The sequence below is a fragment of the Tachysurus fulvidraco genome, chromosome 17 (genome assembly GCF_022655615.1).
Source record: "Tachysurus fulvidraco isolate hzauxx_2018 chromosome 17, HZAU_PFXX_2.0, whole genome shotgun sequence".
In the NCBI taxonomy this organism is placed as follows: Eukaryota; Metazoa; Chordata; class Actinopteri; order Siluriformes; family Bagridae; genus Tachysurus; species Tachysurus fulvidraco.
The window spans coordinates 7,272,282-7,287,212 of record NC_062534.1 but is presented as its reverse complement, the minus strand read 5'-3'; the positions used below and the strand labels follow the sequence as shown (position 1 = coordinate 7,287,212).

Genomic DNA, 14,931 nt, shown 5'->3' with positions numbered 1-14,931 from the left:
TAGCATCCCTTTTTCTCTTGATACGATTAACCATGACGTGACTGTTACTTATAGGAGTGTTTATTCTGAAATGATCATCTGTCATCTGTCCATGTTAATTAATCCACCTAGTAAACATTATGTCTACAGTCAGCCAGATCCTGTGAGGCGGACTGAAGATGCACCTTGTGCTTAAGTTATAGCGTTGAGGTGCATCACACCACCAGGAATTGTGTGGTGCTTTTGTGAAAGCCTGAGAAGTTTGAGAAGTTACTCAACAGCAGAAGACAACATCGGGTTCAACTCCTGTCTAAAAGACGGCAGATGTCCAGAATGTTTCAAGCTGCCAAGAAGGAGAAAGTAACTCTGGTGAGCAGAAAAGCGGCTCAGAACTGACAACACGTCGAACCTTGAGCTGGATGACCTACGACAGCAGAAGACCACATCAGATTCCACTCCTGGAATGGCATAGACTCACCCACATTCAATTCAATTCAGTTTTATTTGTATAGCACTTTTAACAACGGACATTGTCTCAAACTAGTTTTACAGAACATAAATAAATTAAAATAAAAAAAATGTTGTATTTATCCCTAATGAGCAAGCCTGAGGCGACTGTGGCAAGGAAAAACTCATTGTTAAATGGTATAAGGAAGAAACCTTGAGAGGAAACAGACCCAAAAGGGAACCCATCTTCATTTGGGTGACATCGGAAAGTGAGAATATAAATTATTTAGAATTGTGTAACTCATAAACTAGCTCATCATGGTGTCCTCAGATTCCTGTTCTTGGCTGACAGGAGTGGAACTAGATATTGTTGTAGCTCCTCCACCAAAATAATGTTCGATGTGTTGTGGATTCCGAGATGCATTTCTGCTCACCAGAGATGTAAAGAGTGATTATTTGAGTTACTACGGTCTTCCATGCCAGCTCAGACCAGTCAGTTCATTCTTCTCTGATCTCTCTCATCAGCAAGGTGTTTCAGCCTGCAGACCCTCAACACACCGGATGTTTTTCCCATCATTCTCTGTAAACTCTAAAGGCTGTCATGTGCATCAACATCAACATCGATGGTCATGATCAAAGTCACAGAGATCACACTATCTTCAATCTTCATGCTGATGTTTGATGCAAACACTAACTGAAGCATCATGATTTTGATCATGATGTCATGATGTCTCAAAGCAGCTTTACAGAACATAAACATAGAGCAGAAGGTAAACATAATTAATGATAAAGGAAATAACGAATAATAAAAGAAATAAGAATTAACAGAATAAAAATTCTAGATTATTATTAGATATATATATATAGTTCACAATGTGTAAGCAAGTCTGAGGTGACTCAGGCAGCAGTGGCAAGGAAAAACTCCCTTAAATTGGTAAAGGAAGAAACCTTGAGAGGAACCGGACTCAAGGGGGAACCCATCCTCATATGGGTGACACTGGGGGTGGGATTGTAATATACAGTCAGTTAAATGTTGTATTGATGTAAGGATCATGGATCTCCTTAGTATCACAGAGTCTAACTGGTGATGTCTCAGGATTCTTAGAGTCGGCCTCGGCTCAGTGGACGTCCAAAGGCTTCGTCCCACTTTAACCTTGTTAGACATCATGGACGGTTCAGAGCTTTTATTTTCTGCAGGCCAAGCTTCAACAAATATCCACTGCTCCTGTTCTGTAGAAGACAACTCAACAAAATGGTTTATGTCTGAAAAAAGTAATTAGTTAAATCTATAAAAAGGTTACTGTATGTTTTTACTCTTAAAATATGACTATGGTTATTGTGTATATTAAGATTTACTCCTTTTCATGAAACATGCTAGTAATTCTTTTGGCTCTAGGCTTATAATGTGAAGTCAAACGTCTTCTGTTTGTTTAAAAACGCTAAAAAATGTTTTTGTTTTTTTCCTTCTAAATCGGCTGTATAATTGCATCTACAGTACAGGCAAAAATCTATGAGTCAGATACCAGCTTCATTTTGTGAAGAGCTGAATGGATGTCTTCTTCTCTAATCAATGTGAGCTCTTTGTGAAGCTGCACAGTTTCCTGTGTGGGCCGTTTCTCTCTGAAAACCAGTGCTGATGATTGTGTTCCAACTGTAATTGCATTTCTAATGGCCAGGTCACTTCCGACATGTCGTAGTTCGCAGAATCTTTTGTCGGTGTAGGCGATTTAAGACGTCCTGGCAGCTCGTCTGAGGTGAGATTAAAAAGATCTCGGATTGAAAAAGTTGTTTCACTTCTTTTGAGTATTAAAGAAGCGGAAGAATGTAAGTGTCAGGCAGAGCGGAACAAGTTCCTGTGCTTTTCTTTTGCGAACTATTTATCCTTTCACTCCTACACTTTCAGCTAATCACATGGCCCGGTGCAGGAAAATGAGAGGCAACAGCTGGAGATAAACCATTTTTGTGTTTTATAGCTGGAAGGTTGTCCTGTGGTGTAGTGTTCGATGGTGAATCGTCATGCTCTGTGTGAGCATGTGTCTGCTTTTGGAAGATATTTTATTGGCAAGCCGAAGAGAAGGATGGAGTTTGGTTGTGATTTAGGCTTATCGTTGATACAAAAGCTTCCCTGCAAGATTAATGCCCGGATTTTCAAAGAACAACCAACATTTTGGCCCCAAACATCTCTCTGTCTCTCTCGTCATCTCTTTTTTTTTCTTCCTCCCTCTAGCCCATATTTCTTCTTCTTTTTTTGCTGCTTCCTGCATTCTTTGTATCTGTTATTCTTTATCTCCTCCTCCTTTGCTTTTTTCTCATCACTCCTTCTGCAGCTCCCAAGAGATTTACTGGAGTTTTTTGGAAGGACAATTTAGTAGGGGTGTGTGTGTGTGTGTGTGTGTGTGTGTGTGTGTGTGTGTGTGTGTGTGTGTGTGTGTGTGTGTGTGTGTGTGTGTGTGTGTGTGTGTGTGTGTGTGTTATATCTGGGGGATAACAAATGTCCCTGCCTGGTTAGAAATATCTGTTTTTATTATGGGGGGAAAAGTGTGTGTGTTGCTTTCTGAGGTAGTTTGAAGAGAAGTCCTGTGGTCATATTTGCCACATTCCAGCAAGTGACAGGTGGAGTGAACAGAGGATAAAGACATCTCCCAGTCTGAATGCAGCAAGGGATTGTGGGGATCAGCAGCGTAATGCAGCCCTGGACAGACACACAAACACACCATCTCATTTCTGTGCTGTCGCTGGGGCCTTCGGTTTGCTTCTGTGGAGCAGAGACGCAGTGTTTTCTCCTTATCCATTTTACCATTTCACCCTGGCAGGAGCAAGAAATCCAAACCTGTTCCTGCTTCTTTTTAAAGGAAAACACACAAACCCACCACACAAGAGCACTATTATACTCTGGGTCAGGAGAGACACATTCATATAAATATCAGCACGTTTCTATGTGGAGTGTGAGGTGCTTGAAGCGGTTTGTGACTCAGCACAAGGAATTGAAAATCGTACCTGTTGTTACATGCTGTTTCAGGAAAATATTCACACATGGTGCTAGAGTGATGTCTGTGGAACAGGTTTGTGTCGGTTTATGCTCCGGTCACGTGGAGCATTCGCCATGAAGGCAGCACTGCTGTAATTAAAAAAAATCCACACCTTCTTACTCATCAGTATTGACAATTCAGCCGTGTTGTTGTGTAAAGTAGTATAACTATATATATATATATATGTATATTTTGCTTTTCAGAATATTCAGTCTGAAAAAGAGGCTTTGAAAGAGGAGAAGGAGAGAACCCCAAAGTACCAGCGCACAGAGGACGGCTTCATTAGAATAGGTGAGACGCTGCTGAATGCTGAATGGTTACAGATTAAAACGGTGTCGATTTGGAACGGATTTTGTATACTGGAATAACATTAACATTTTAACATACAATTTTACAGTACAAACTGTTCCATGGTATGACATCTCATCTGATATTTAATTATTTAATTTAATTACATAAAGGCAAAACAATGTTTACACACACCAAGGGGTCTTAGATTTTTACAACTCCATGCATTTCATGTTATCATACAATACATTTGCTCTTAAGCTTTTTAAATATGAAAATACAAACATCGAAATTCCACAAGTTTTGGAAAATCTTAATTTGTACCACAAGGTACCACAATTATCATTACAATAGTATATAAATATCTTGAGAGCACACAGACACTATATCGTTCTGGAAAGAAGTCCAATAGGTCCACTTTGGTCCAATAGGTTCAGCTACTGTAATCACCAAGAAAACAACAAATGAACTGTTGAAGTTGTTGGAGACATCAGGAACCAAAGTATGTTTGTCCACCATAAAAAGTCCTACATTGGAAAGCTCAGAAAGGCTGACATGCAAGGAAATGGTCACTAAGTCCAGCATAAATAAGCCAGGCTGCAGCTAGCAGGCGATCACCAGCCATTTGGAGGATTGTTCTCTGGTCATACGAAACAAAAATGTAGCTGTCTGTTAGTTGATGAACAGTGATCAGTAATGATTACTATGTATAGAGGGAAAAGGGTGAGGCTTTTAATTTGAAGAACCCCATCCTAATTGTGCATGGGAGTGGTAGCGACATGTTGTGTAAAGTTCAGAATTACTGCGAAAATCATTCAATCCAATGGCCAGAAAGTTTACAACTTGGTCACAACTGAACCGCATTTTCAAGCAGGATACTGACCCTAAGCATGCATCCATAGTATATGTACATCCACAAAGAAAACATAGAGAATACATAGTTTATGTAACCTCAAGGTTAAACCTTCTCAGATGATATGTTGTGAACCTTATGAGAGGATTTTCTTTATGGATTTCATGCTTCCTCTTCTCTTTTATCCACATTCAGCTTGACCACTTGTATCCTGATGCGCCCTAAAAAGTCTAAACTTATTAAACTTATTCATTCTTCATCAATAAGCTCTTTATCTTCAGGACAGGGTCACTGTGGATCTAAAGCCTTTTTCTAAAATGCTAGACATGGCTTGAATGCACCCTGAATGGGATGCCAGTCCACTACAGGCTACCAAATACACTTATTCACACCTAGAGGTAATTTGCTGTAGAGTAGACTAGTCAGCTATGTTTTTGTGTGGTGAAGAAAAACCAGAGAACCTGGAGGAAACACACAGAGAGGGCACAGAGAGAACATACATGGTGACATCACACCATGGCACTGAAGACATTGCGTGTATCACACAGGAGGATGAAGGTTCCCTGAGTTCCATTATAAATGTATCCACTTTATATAATATTCATTCAGTCTTATTTATAAATTCATTTTAGCCTCAAGATCGATATAAAGCTCAACGAAATCAATTAATGTGAGTCTTTATGAGGCAGCGGTATCTGGCCTGGTGTCTGTATTCTGTTCCATTAGACATGCAGATGCTCTGGGCATCAGTACCAACTCCAGTGAAACTACAACTCAATTCCAGCACTTCATCCAAACGCACACCTCATCAAGCACTTTACATGTATCCGTTTCTTACTGTTTAGAACTAAAAAGGAAAAATGGTGTTGACATGAAATTATCACCCCAAAATACAACATTCTGCTGAAAACCGATGTGTCGAAGCAGCAATTATAGAATGACAGATGTTACGTCTTCAGCTTCACAAGTGTTTGTTGTTGGTTCAGTAAATACAATTTTAGCAATCTGACAAAAGTCTGTGTAAGAAATGTGCTAGTTTCTTTCCCTAAATTTCACTGAACTAAATGGAAGTACCTCAAAGTGTTTGACAGTAAAAAAAATAAAATAAATACATTCCCTGGCCAGTTTAATAGGAACGGTGCCTGGAATCTTTTTCTGTCGAGTTTTGACAAACATGTTTCCACTGTAGCCGGGGAGCAGTTGGGGGGTTTGGTGCCTTGCTCAAGTGCTCAAGTGCTTTGGTGCCACGACTGCCCCAAAATGTTTGATGTAAACATTAAAATTAACAAAAGTTCTTTATTTGTAGCTGCCTGATTTTATGCATTGTGCTGCTTCCCTAAGATCGGATAAGTATTCATTAATGAGCATAAAAAAACAACTTTTAGAGAGTTCTAAGAGGAAGCACCTTATCCTACAGTGAGAATCTAGTAAGCAGTACTGGCTAATCATTAATATGCTGTATGCTGCATTTAATATATTAAAATAGTAGGTACTGGTAGGTACTAAACTCTACCTTGTTGTAACTTTTGTACATATAACTTGTATATTTCTCCTGGATATACAGTGTATCTTAAAATGTCCCGTTATACAACATGCATCTTTCTAGGCTAACAGTAGTAAATGTATATGAATTAGGATGATAAGGAATGGTAAAGTTCAGTACTCTATGTTATTGAAGGTGTCATTTTGACTCCTCTGGTTGCAGGAACAGTTGTTGATTTCTTTCTGTGTCTGTAGGTCAGTTTCAGAAAGGTATCGCAGAAGGGGAGGTGGAGGCCTCGTTCGGGCCACTGGAGGCCATGCGGCTTTCTGTGCTCACCGACTCACCGGTGTGGGTGATTCTCAGCGAGGTAGGCTAATGAATACACGTGATAAGTTATAAATGACACTTAAAGGAAAGTTTATATGGCACCGTGCACAAGTGGTTAGCACTTTTGCCTCACGCCTGCTGGGTTGGTGTGAATGTGTGCCCCATGTGCATGGAGTTTGTATGCTCCAACTTCCTTGCCAAGTACAAAGGCATGCATCTCTGAATTGTCCCCAATGAGTGAGTATGTGTGTGAGTGATAGAGATTCTGCACTGTGATGGGATATCCCCTTGTTCAGAGTGTCCTCTGTCTAACGCCCCATGACCCTGGGATTAGAACCCAGGCTCTCACAACCCTGTGTGGGATAAGTGGTGCAAAAATGGACAGGTGGACAATATTTAAATTGTTACTATAATTTTAACATGATAAAGATTTTTAAAACGTGCAAGCTGGTAATGGGGGATTACTATTATTATTATTATTATTATTATTAATGATGAAATATTAATATTAAGTCAATTTGATGCTATTTTTTTGGAGCTTATACTTTGTGCATTCTTTCAAAGTAAAAGAATTTCCAAGCACCTAAAAAAGAATCAAGAACCACAGGGCAATTAAAGAACATCATATATATTTATTTGAGCCATGAGAGTCTTTTTTTTATTAGTGAACTTTCCACTCATCCAGATGTAGATTTTAAACATACGTGTCATATTAACAGCACTTCCTGGTGTAGTCAAAGTTCATTTTATTTATACTTGTTTTTTTGTTGTTCTTGAATTAACCCTTTACAAGTGGCCAGATAATGAGTCTAATATAATCAGATATAATCAAATTATAACAAATATAATCCTTACATAATAGCCATAACAACCTTGGTAGTAGTTCATGATTCATATGATTGTGGTGGAAAAACCACTTAGAGAATCATGGCTTTACATAATTGATCCTCACATAAAAAGTATATGTTTAATGAAAAATAAATGCAGATATCTGTGTAGCATAGAAACAGCTTGTCTCTGTTAAGCAGCTTGTAATTAGTGACCCAAAGGCAGGGATGGGAAACACAGTTAAAGTTGGGACACGAGTGCCAGCGCTGCTGTTATAATGGCAAGAAGCAGCATCTTTGAAGCTAACTTCACACCATTGAACAGCAATGAATTCAAATCTGTTCAGACCACAAAGCTGTGACACACATGTGCACCAGAGCTTAAAGATGCATGAGAGATTTCACAGAAGACAAGATTGTAGGGAAAAATAAAGAGTGCAGTCTTTGTGTTTATATACTGAGAAATGGCCGAAGTCTGAAAGGCTTTCAAGTAAAAAAAAAATACAAAAATGATAAATATCTCTTAGTGCAAATTAGTGTATTCATAATTCATTCAATAACCATTACTCTGTGTTTAGTCTGCTTTAGCTTATCAGTCAGTCTCCATTGCACTTTTTGTTGGAAATGTAGGCTACATGTAAGTTTTCCATTATCAAAGTAGCTTTCAGATTTAAAGTAAGGACTAAACTTTTAGGGGTGCACTGGTGGAGGAAAACAATCAATAACAGTGTGATGTCATGTGGTCCGATGCAAAGTGGAGTTACCGTCATCACCCTACGTGGAACATTTCATGATATTAAAGCATGTCCTCAAATGTGTGTTGTGGTAATATCACAGCAAATTGCCAACCATTTATTATCTTCAGCATCCCCTTTTCTCTCTCGTGTCAAGTTAATTATACAGAAAAAAATGATTGTTATATTATTGAGAAATGGAAAGAACAAAAACTTCCTAATGGCAGAAAATATACAGACACTGGAGACTCCTTCCATAAACGTTAAATAAACATCACTTTCCTTTGTTAAATTACTTAAAAGTGTGTTTATCATTTTTCGATCATGTATGCTTTACAAATCCCCCTCAGTGGTCTGCAGTATAGATACAATAACATTATACTGAGTGTTATTATACATATAAATTACAGCCAGCACTGCTGTCTGAGCTGCTGATCCTAAATCCTAACCAATCAGGTTACAGAATTAGGCAGCGCTTTTGTACAACGTAATTAAATAAAATGAAGGCTTGTTTTATTTCTTTTATATTATTTATTAATTATTTTAGATATAATTTTGCTTTTTAAAAAAACAAAACAAAATAAAAATGATAGGTGCAGCTTAATAAGTAATATGACATACAGGTTTTTATTATAAGGGTGTTGTTGTTTTTGTTGGTGGTGGTGGTGGTAGTGGTATTTATTGCTATTTATTTAATATTCAACTTTTTTTCTACTTAGATTTTCATTAAGAAAGCAGAGTGACGACACCTCCTTCTGCTCCACAAGGTTTTGCTGGACCTGTGTGGTGCAGGACCCTCAGCATCGGCACAGCGTTTCTTTCAGCTCAGTCCATCAGCACCGTCTGGTGGCCAGAAGTTGCTTCATTATGGTTCAGCAGTGAAGCTCGCACTCGCAGTGAAGTGAAGGCACCAGAACACGCACAGCCAAGCTGCTGGTGACGGATAGACGCCGCTGTATAAACTGCATAATAAACTGTATTTATGTGTATATACATGGCTCCTGGTTCAGTGAGTGTAATCACACTGGTCTATTTGTCTGTGAGCACACCAGATGGAGACTCTCTTGCCCTTTGGCGTACTGAAAAAATTTTATAGCCTTGAAAATGCTGCTTTTTTTTTTTTTTTTTTCTTTTTCTTTTTTTTTTTTGAGGACTGTATAAATTTTGATTTGCAAAGTTTTAATTTCTGCTATCATTTTTGTGGGCAAATATTTTTAGGTGCAGGGTTTGCTATTTCAAAACAAGTGTAGATCTTATGATACTTGCACATGTTAAGAATACACACATAGATATGATTGTCATAAATGTGTGTTTGTATGTGCAGAGGTTAATAGTGATTGACCAAAGTCAGCCTCATGGATTATGGCTACAAATATTACAAGCTATAAAAGGAAATAAAAAAAAAAAACATTTCTGACAGCCTGTGTGTTGAAAGTCTGTTTTACTTATAAACTACACAATCTCTCACATGAACAAATAAAAGCAGAGCAAGAAGATTTGATATGAAATTGTAAATGAGGGTTCGGTCAAGCCTGAAAGCTTCCTTTTTTGTTGTCTCTGTTTTCTTTAATGTGAGATAAAGCTAAAAGCTTCCATGTTGAGCTGCTAAGAGATTTAGTTAGAAACGGTAGAATATATGCAGCATTATCACAGCATTATGATCACTTTGGTATGTTGTATATGTCAAACAGCTAAAATCTAATTCTGAAAACGGATCATAATCTTCAGAAATCTGCTCTTGTTTTGTATTTTTTCACTAATATTTTGTTCAGTTATCATTTATGTTTCTCTGCTGATAATTAAGTGCTATTATTAATTGACACATTCTGCATTCACCACTGTGTAACTTTCTTTTATAACATTTATTATTTAAGACAGCTCTGTTTTTTTCTGGCTTTTATACCCTCACCGGCCATTTTATTAGGTACACCATTCTAGTACCGAGTTGGACCCCCTTTTGCCTTCAGAACTGCCTTAATCCTTCGTGTCATAGATTAAACAAGGTACTGGAAACATTCCTCAGAGATTTTGGTCGATATTGACATGATGGCATCACGCACTTGCTGCAGATTTGTCGGCTGCACATCCATGATGCGAATCTCCCGTTCCACCACATCCCAAAGGTGCTCTATTGGACTGAGATCTGGTGACTGTGGAGGCCATTTGAGTACAGTGAACTCATTGTCATGTTCAAGAAACCAGTCTGAGATGATTTGCGCTTTATGACATGGCATGTTTTCCTGCTGGAAGTAGCCTGTGGTGTTGACACGATGCTCAACTGGTACTAATGGGCCCAAAGTGTGCCAAGAAAATATCCCCCACACCATTACACCACCACCAGCAGCATGAATCATTGATACAAGGCAGGATGGATCCATGCTTTCATGTTGACGCCAAATTCTGACCCTATCATCCAAATGTCGCAGCAGAAATCGAGACTCATCAGACCAGGCAACATTTTTCCAATCTTCTATTGTCCAATTTTGGTGAGCTTGTGCGAATTGTAGCCTCAGTTTCCTGTTCTTAGCTGTCAGGAGTGGCACCCGTTGTGGTCTTCTGCTGCTGTAGCCCATCCGCCTCAAGGTGCTCTTCTGCATACTTCGGTTGTAACGAGTGGTTATTTGAGTTACTGTTGCCTTTCTATTAGCTCGAACCAGTCTGGCCAGTCTCCTCTGACCTCTGGCATCGACAAGGCATTTGCACCCACAGAACTGCCGCTCACTTTATATTTTCTCTTTTTCGGACCATTCTCTGTAAACCCTAGAGATGGTCGTGTGTGAAAATCCCAGTAGATCAGCAGATTCTGAAATACTCAGACCAGCCCTTCTGGCACCAACAACCATGCCACGTTCAAAGTCACTTAAATCACCTTTCTTCCCCATTCTGACGCTTGGTTTGAACTTCAGCAGATCGTCTTGACCATGTCTACATGCCTAAATGCATTGAGTTGCTGCCATGTGATTGGCTGATTAGAAATTTGTGTTAACAAGCAGTTGGACAGGTGTACCTAATAAAGTGGCCGGTGAGTGTATATGACGGCTAGATTTACTATTTTACTCATGATACACTTTATGGCCAAACCTGGGAATACCTCTTCACACCCCTACATGGTTCCTCCCCAAACTGCTACCACAAAACTAGAAGCACAAAATTGTTTTCAATGTATTTGTATGCTGTAATATTATGCTTTCACTTTAATGGAAGTAATTCCCAAAATATTTGCCCTGTTCTAGCATGGTAGTTCCCCTGTGCACAAAGCAAGCTCCATGAAGACATGGAGTGGACGAACTTGAGTGTCCCTGACTTCAGTCCCACTGAACACCTTTGTGATGAACTGGAACCCAGACCTCCACATCCTACATCAGTGCCTGCTTTCACTATAGATTTCTTATAGCAGAATGATCACAAGTTTCCACATCCACACTGTGCAGAATGATTCCAACATCAACTAAATCTAGAATGTTCTGAATGTTCAACAAGGACACAAGTGCACTACGGATAGAGATCCATAAACGTTTGTCCATGTAGTGTATAATAAATTATAGCGTATGTAATTACACCTAACAAAGAATATGTTTACATTACGCCTTGTGGACACTGTGGTTACCTGCTTTATGCTCCTCCACTACAAGCAATTATGTGATATTTCCAGCTATACTTGTTCCAGTATTTAATCAAATGTATTATTATGATCTTCAATAGCCCATCAACCTTATTTGTACTGCTAACATCACAGAAACGATCCTGAGAGTTGATTTGGCTTTATCTCTATTTAGTGCCCTGTTTTTCATTGAGAATGTAGGTCTTTTTTATTTTATTTTATTCTGCTTCACAAGTCACTGGTGTTTCTCATTTCACTTGCATGTAAGTTGTACATAAACAGTAACAAAATCACACAAATTCAAAAGCACAAAATTTTGTTCTGCCACAGCAAACTGTTTGCAATAGGAAAAGAGAACAAACGTTTGTTTACTGCAATAACTTTAGCAAGCTGAATTAATTACAGCTGGGCGTTTTTACCAGTAAATTATTGCTATTGTCCGTGCTATTGCTTTTGTAGTGTTGTCTAGCAAGATAAATTGAGCGCTGATGTCTTCCTGCGACATGTCTGAGAGCGACCATTGAATTGGGCGTGGCTAGAGAGGTGACAAAGTTCAAGATTACGCAAATGGAGCGACTTTGTGCAGCGACTACCAATTGGAGAGAAGACAGTAGTAGGGCGCACGTGATCAGTCACAAATAACACCCTGCTTCTTCTTTATCTTGTATGATACGATGCATATACAGCGATATATGTACACTGTTGAATTTTATTTACATACACCAAATCTCTCTCTCTAGAATGTTTCTTTTCAGATTTTTTCTTTCTAGTTGCACCAACCAGTGAGAAACGTTTTTATTTTTTTGCTCTAATTTAAAAAAAAAAAAAAAAAAAGTTTAATCTTGCATCACTTAAAGGTCCTTGGTTTGTGTCTTGGAAATTCTTAATGGTTCCATATATAGAGATTCTTTTTCAGAAATGATCAGAGATACAATCTTTTCAGAAAGCTAGAATTATTAACCACATAGATAATTACGGGTCAATGGTCAAGTTCTCTATCATTCTTTGAAATAGTATGTTCCTTGTGTGCGGTTTTGAATTTTATTCACATTTACTTCAGTTGCTCTTTATTTAAGAGTCTTGTGGATTCACAAAGGAAATTGAGCCACTGCATGTTTATTTCATAAGTGTGAACAGAGTCGTTTGATTGTTTTTATCAAGATCTGAGCTGAAATGTTTGTTGTTAGGTTTCTGCTGCTGGTACAGGGCTTCTTACAGGTACTCAGTAACCAGAGAGGTCAAGCAAGATATACTGAACAGCTTACCTCTTCAGGTTTGTAAGCAGACATACAGTGCACACCTGGGAAGATATCACATACATGATATAAAATGCTAATGAACATGGCCTACACTGCAATATTTTTAAAAGATCTTGGCTGAAAAATTAATACACATGGATACAAAAAAATAATACAATATCAATATATTGCATTTCAGTAGAGCGGAAGTGAATGTTATGGTGGAGTTAAGCTCAGTAAGCAGAATTCCCGTATCTCCTGTTTTTCCAGTAGCTTTTATAAAACTCTGAGTAAGACTTTCTCTCATGCCTTCTTTCTTCTTCTACTTTCAGCTTATCACGTTAGGGATCGCCACAGCGAATCATCTGTTTCCACCTAACTCTATCCTCAGCATCCTCTACTCTCACACCAATTAATTTTATGTCCTCGTTTAACACATCCATATCCATATCCACATCCTCTTTGGCCTTCCTCTTGACCTCTTACCTGGCAGCTCCATCTCCAACCTCCTTCTAACAATATAACCTCTGTACAAAGCATCTCAATCTATCCTCTCTGGCCTTGTCCCCAAAACAGCCAACCTGAGCTGTCCCTCTGATGTGCTCCTTCCTAATCCTGTCCATCCTTGTCACGCCTTCTGAACATCACTGTACTTCTCCATTAACATTCTCAGAGCAAAAATTGCATCAGAGGCGCTCTTTCTGGGCATGAAGCCATACTGCTGCTCACAAATATCCACTTCCTTTTTAGCCTAGCTTCAAGCTTCATTGTGTGGCTTTTACACTTTATATCTCTGTAGTTGCTACAACTATGCACATCTCCCTTGTTTTTAAATATCGGGTCCTCAAAATACTCCCTTCATCTTGCACACTCTCATCTTCTGTTAGCACCTTTCCATCTCTATCTTCTTTAATCACCCTTATCTGTTGCACATCCTTCCCATCTCTATCTCTCTATCTCGCTAAACTATACAAATCCTTCCTGCCTTCACTCAGGTCTAACCTGGCATACAACTCATTGTATACTTTCTGTTTGGCCTTTAACACGTGGCTCTTCACTCTGCGCTGAGATTCCTGGTAATCATGTTTATTTTCTCCGGCCCTTTCTAAGTCCCACTTCTTTTAAGCTAGCCTCTTCCACTGAATGCTTTCCTGTACTTCCTTGTTCCATCACCATGCTTCCTTATCATCTTTACTCCTTCCAGGTGACACACCAACACCTTCCTACCTGTCTTCCTGAACACTTCTGCTGTAGTTTCCCAGTCATCTGACTTTCTTGCATGTGTGGCTCCTAAATAGACCTTAATTTAATGTGTTTTTTCATTTGCATATCTTTAATAATAGAATATAACAACTGCCCTTGGATTGTAATTATAAGCATATTTGGAGTAAACAAGCATCTGCTCATTACAGAGAAACGTGTTGAAAATCTTGTTCGTGGTAACTGCATGCGCAATACTAATATGGTAATATGGTGGATAGAGATTAGTTTGCTAAACACTGGAACATTTTTCGTCTTTGTGTTTATACATTGTGTTGTTTATATACTGTATAATATATATATTATATATATTTATAATATATATATTTGCATTTCTTTCTATTTGCTGCTGTAACAGAGAAATTTCCCCATTGTGGGATGAATAAAGGTACACCTTATCTTATCTTATCTTATCTTATCTTATCTTATCTTATCTTATCTTATTTCTTTAAGGGAGTCTTTTAAAACACATAAACATGTTACTTGTATATGACAAATCAATAGTTTGGTTTCATTAAGTGTTTACAGTAACCACATATGCTAATGAGTGAACTTTGTCCCCTTTGAAAATGTAAATGAGTTTAGTCTTTTGTTAGAGGATTGAAAAACATAGGTCTGTTAATGTTTGTGTAAGGGCAGATGTTGACACAGATGACTCTCCAGTGGAGTGTGCGCAACATGTCTCTCACAACACACAACTCTATACATACGCAAGAAGATTTTTGATTAAGGCAAACAGCTTTGAAAAATCTAGGAAGACGATAAAAAGTGGTTCAAGAATTTTTCCCTACAACACCACAAAATGACACCAACTTTTCCCACCTCATTTCAGTGCTTCTAGCATTACTAGCATGACCACTAGACA

At 38.5% G+C, this 14,931-nt stretch overlaps 1 protein-coding gene across 2 annotated transcripts in view; it reads left to right on the top strand.

The window, feature by feature from the left end:
- Nucleotides 1–9,386, top strand: part of mgat4b (alpha-1,3-mannosyl-glycoprotein 4-beta-N-acetylglucosaminyltransferase B) — a 125,667-nt gene extending 116,281 nt beyond the window's left edge. For both annotated transcript variants that reach the window (XM_047802411.1, XM_027154751.2), the window contains 3 exons: nucleotides 3,659–3,746; nucleotides 6,334–6,446; nucleotides 8,687–9,386. In XM_047802411.1, the coding sequence (XP_047658367.1) occupies nucleotides 3,659–3,746; nucleotides 6,334–6,446; nucleotides 8,687–8,710 (225 nt within the window). In that variant the 3' untranslated portion in view covers nucleotides 8,711–9,386. The remainder of the gene's footprint in view (nucleotides 1–3,658; nucleotides 3,747–6,333; nucleotides 6,447–8,686) is intronic.
- The last annotated feature ends 5,545 nt before the right edge of the window (nucleotides 9,387–14,931 follow it).